The 3,143-nt window shown below is 34.4% G+C and overlaps 1 protein-coding gene across 1 annotated transcript; it reads left to right on the top strand.

Moving 5' to 3' along the window:
- Nucleotides 1-547: 547 nt before the first annotated feature.
- On the top strand, nt 548-1,682 carry LOC111392819 (NAC domain-containing protein 55-like). Its single transcript, XM_023018212.1, has 4 exons — nt 548-559; nt 630-673; nt 807-1,092; nt 1,323-1,682. Exons 1-4 carry the CDS (start codon nt 548-550, stop codon nt 1,680-1,682), a joined length of 702 nt encoding a protein of 233 aa, XP_022873980.1.
- The last annotated feature ends 1,461 nt before the right edge of the window (nt 1,683-3,143 follow it).

Consider the following 3,143-nt stretch of genomic DNA (forward strand, 5'->3'; position numbering starts at 1 on the left):
TCCAAATTCAGAAATGCATCACTTATATAAATCATCTTTACGACCATTTAAGTGAGACATTGTTTAATAGCTCAATTAATCAAGCCAACTATGCTCCTCATAGCTAAATTGCAAAGCAGATCACATCATTGCACTGGTGACTGGTAAACTAAATTTCAGCATTTTGAATATAAAACGTACTAAGAAGTCAGAAACTGCCTCAACACTCAACAGTCTCCAACTCGGCAACTCTACCCACAACAGAAAAGTTGCTTGCGCCTTCTCCATTGTTTTCGGCCTCCCCGTTAGACATTTTTGGCCACTATCTGAACCCGCAAAGGAGCGAAACAAAATTCAGCCACTATTTTCTTAAAAAACTGACCTATAATTTTTTCAAATTTAGAAAAAGAAGTTAAAGATTCGGGATCTAAAATACTGGCACAGTGGCACTCCATAGACGATAGTTCTTACCTTTCCTAACGTCGAGTGACTCGAGTCCGTCCGATAATAAAAAACCGCCACAGGAGCCGGAGCCGAAGGATGCTGTCACAGTGTCACTCGCCTCACTATGTCTTCGCCGGTAGGTTTTAGTCTTTTAGAAGTGGTTGAGTCTTGAGTACTTGAGTTGAGTTGCAGACGTAGTCACGTAGGGAGGACTGGAGAAGCAACTGGTGACTGCAATACAGCAGAAGACGTAATACACTAATACTGCAAGACTGCAAGTCTGAAATGTTGAAGTTGGGTTTCTTAATATAAAATTAAAAAAAAAAAAAAAATAGGGCTCCAAGTTTTTATTGGGCCCCCTAATATGCTGGGCCTCTCCTCAGGTCCGGCTCTGGCTACTTTTTTACTTCTAGAACTAGGAAGTATCATAAAGGTGGTCGGCCGGACCGAACAGCAGCTGATGGTTACTGGAAAGCCACTGGAGGTGACATCATTGTCCGAAGCAATGGCCAAGAAGTTGGCCGGAAAAAGGTTCTCGTCTATTATGAAAGGAAATCTGATAATAACAATAAAGGAACAAAGACTAACTGGATAATACATGAATTTACGATTCATCAAATGAAGGACGTTGCATGTTCTTCTACAAATGCAATTCCAGATGACAAGACGGTATGTTAAAGTTTTCATCTTCTTTGGTTAATTAATTGCGTTCATTTATTATTGTTGCTTGGATAATTGCATGAAATCCCATATATGGTTCTTTAATTGATAATTGATAGTACGTAAAACCCTTAAGTTTCTTTTTTCTTTTTTGTTTTTTTATAACTTTTCATTAATCGATCAGTTCATATATATTAGTGTTGTTAGGACTGAATTGAAATTTTAACCAATAATTCTAGATGGTATTTAAAAAAAATAAAAATAACCTCAAACCCATCAAGCAATTCACAAATTTGGCAGCAACATCGTCTTATCATAATCATGTACCGGCACTTGATCAGTTGTCCTTGCATGGTGCTAATCTTCCCGACCAACATAGAAGCATATATGATCAATATCAGTTGGTTCATGAACCTGTTACGTACATGCACGGCGAAGTTTCAATTCAGAGTAATATTCTTCCATCTCGTCAACCTCTTGCGAACATTCCTGGTGATCAATGCAATGTTACTCAACCTGAGACTGAGACTGACATGCAAAGCAATGATCTGTATCGGCATGGTGATTATGGTGATGACTTGGATTTCACGACTCCATAATTCTCACCTCTATTTGTTTTTTTGTCGCCATTGGATGATAATATAATGGATTCTCTTTTCGCCGATTCGTCCAATGCCCAATTAGAGTCTTCGCCAATTCCACCTGGTCAATCAATTACACATACACATGGCGTTGTGGGTGGCTCGGGTACAAGTAATTCTGCAGCTTCCACTGACGACTTTTATTTACCTTCTCCCCCAATAGAATGGTGAGAGTAAATTTGGTTGCGAAGGTGCCGGATCTACACTCGAGGACAAAATGTTAAAATCTTCCATCAAGAGAAGAATGCCATTTTCTACAATTTTTCTAAGAATTTAAACTGTTGATTCTGTATTGTTGCAGAAGTATTAAATATCCACATCGAATTGTTCAATTGGTGAATGATGTGTTTTATTTTAGCACCAGTCTATCAATTAATTTTTGTTTTTTCTTGCGATAGAAAATTGTTCCTTGCATGCAAACATTAGAGTGAATAATTTAGCATTTTTCAATATTTGTTTTGAAAGAGTATTTTCAATATTAATAACGGATGGATATTTGTGTAATTTTTAGTTTATTCATATGCTAACTATGATACAACGAAAAAGTTGACCAATATTATTTGAAGAAAGGTTAAAAAAATTTCCCGTTAGGCTATGATGGTGATATGACTTAGTCATTGTCTTTTTTGAAATAGGAAGCATTTGATGTTTAACAAATGGTCTCCTTCACATTTTCTTCCAAATGGCTTTTCTTTTTTTCTTTTTTCTTTCTTTTTTTCTTTTTTTTAAATAACATTTAATTCAAGTCTTGATTTACACTTTCTTCATGGGATCTTTTTATGGGCTTCAATAATATATTTGCTGCCCTTTTATGATAATGCCACTTTTGAGATTTATTAACGTTAAATTATTATGTATCTTTTCTGGATTGATGAAAATCACTGTCTATAAGGCAAGTATGGTAAAGAGTGATGTAAAAGTACTTAATTAATAACTCTCAATTAGACTATTACAGTCAATATAGTTTTATTATGTCACCGATCTTCAATTTTAGTTTTCGCTCTCTTTGTTGCATTCGAGATTGATTAAAATTTTTATATAATCCATGAGCGACATGTAATCTAAAGACATTATCATAATCTTGATGTTAAGTGATCATATTGTTATAAATATGATAACATTCATAAAATTTGAAAATAAATTGATATTCATTCATTAACTTGAGACAAATTTTTTTATTTTTTATTTTTTATTATTATTATTCTTTTTGACGAAACTGAATTTTTTGCTAAATGTTCGATGGATGAAATTTACCGTTGACAATGCCAAATCCAGCCAATGTTGTTTTCTATTTTTTTCATTTCTTTGATAGATACCAGGTTGAAAATATTACAGGAAATCCTACTGGAGGATGATTAGGTCACTGAGTTTTGGGTGAAATGTCAATTTAGTCACTTAACTTAGATATGTTTCAATCAA

Source organism: Olea europaea, unplaced genomic scaffold (genome assembly GCF_002742605.1).
Source record: "Olea europaea var. sylvestris unplaced genomic scaffold, O_europaea_v1 scaffold9812, whole genome shotgun sequence".
In the NCBI taxonomy this organism is placed as follows: Eukaryota; Viridiplantae; Streptophyta; class Magnoliopsida; order Lamiales; family Oleaceae; genus Olea; species Olea europaea.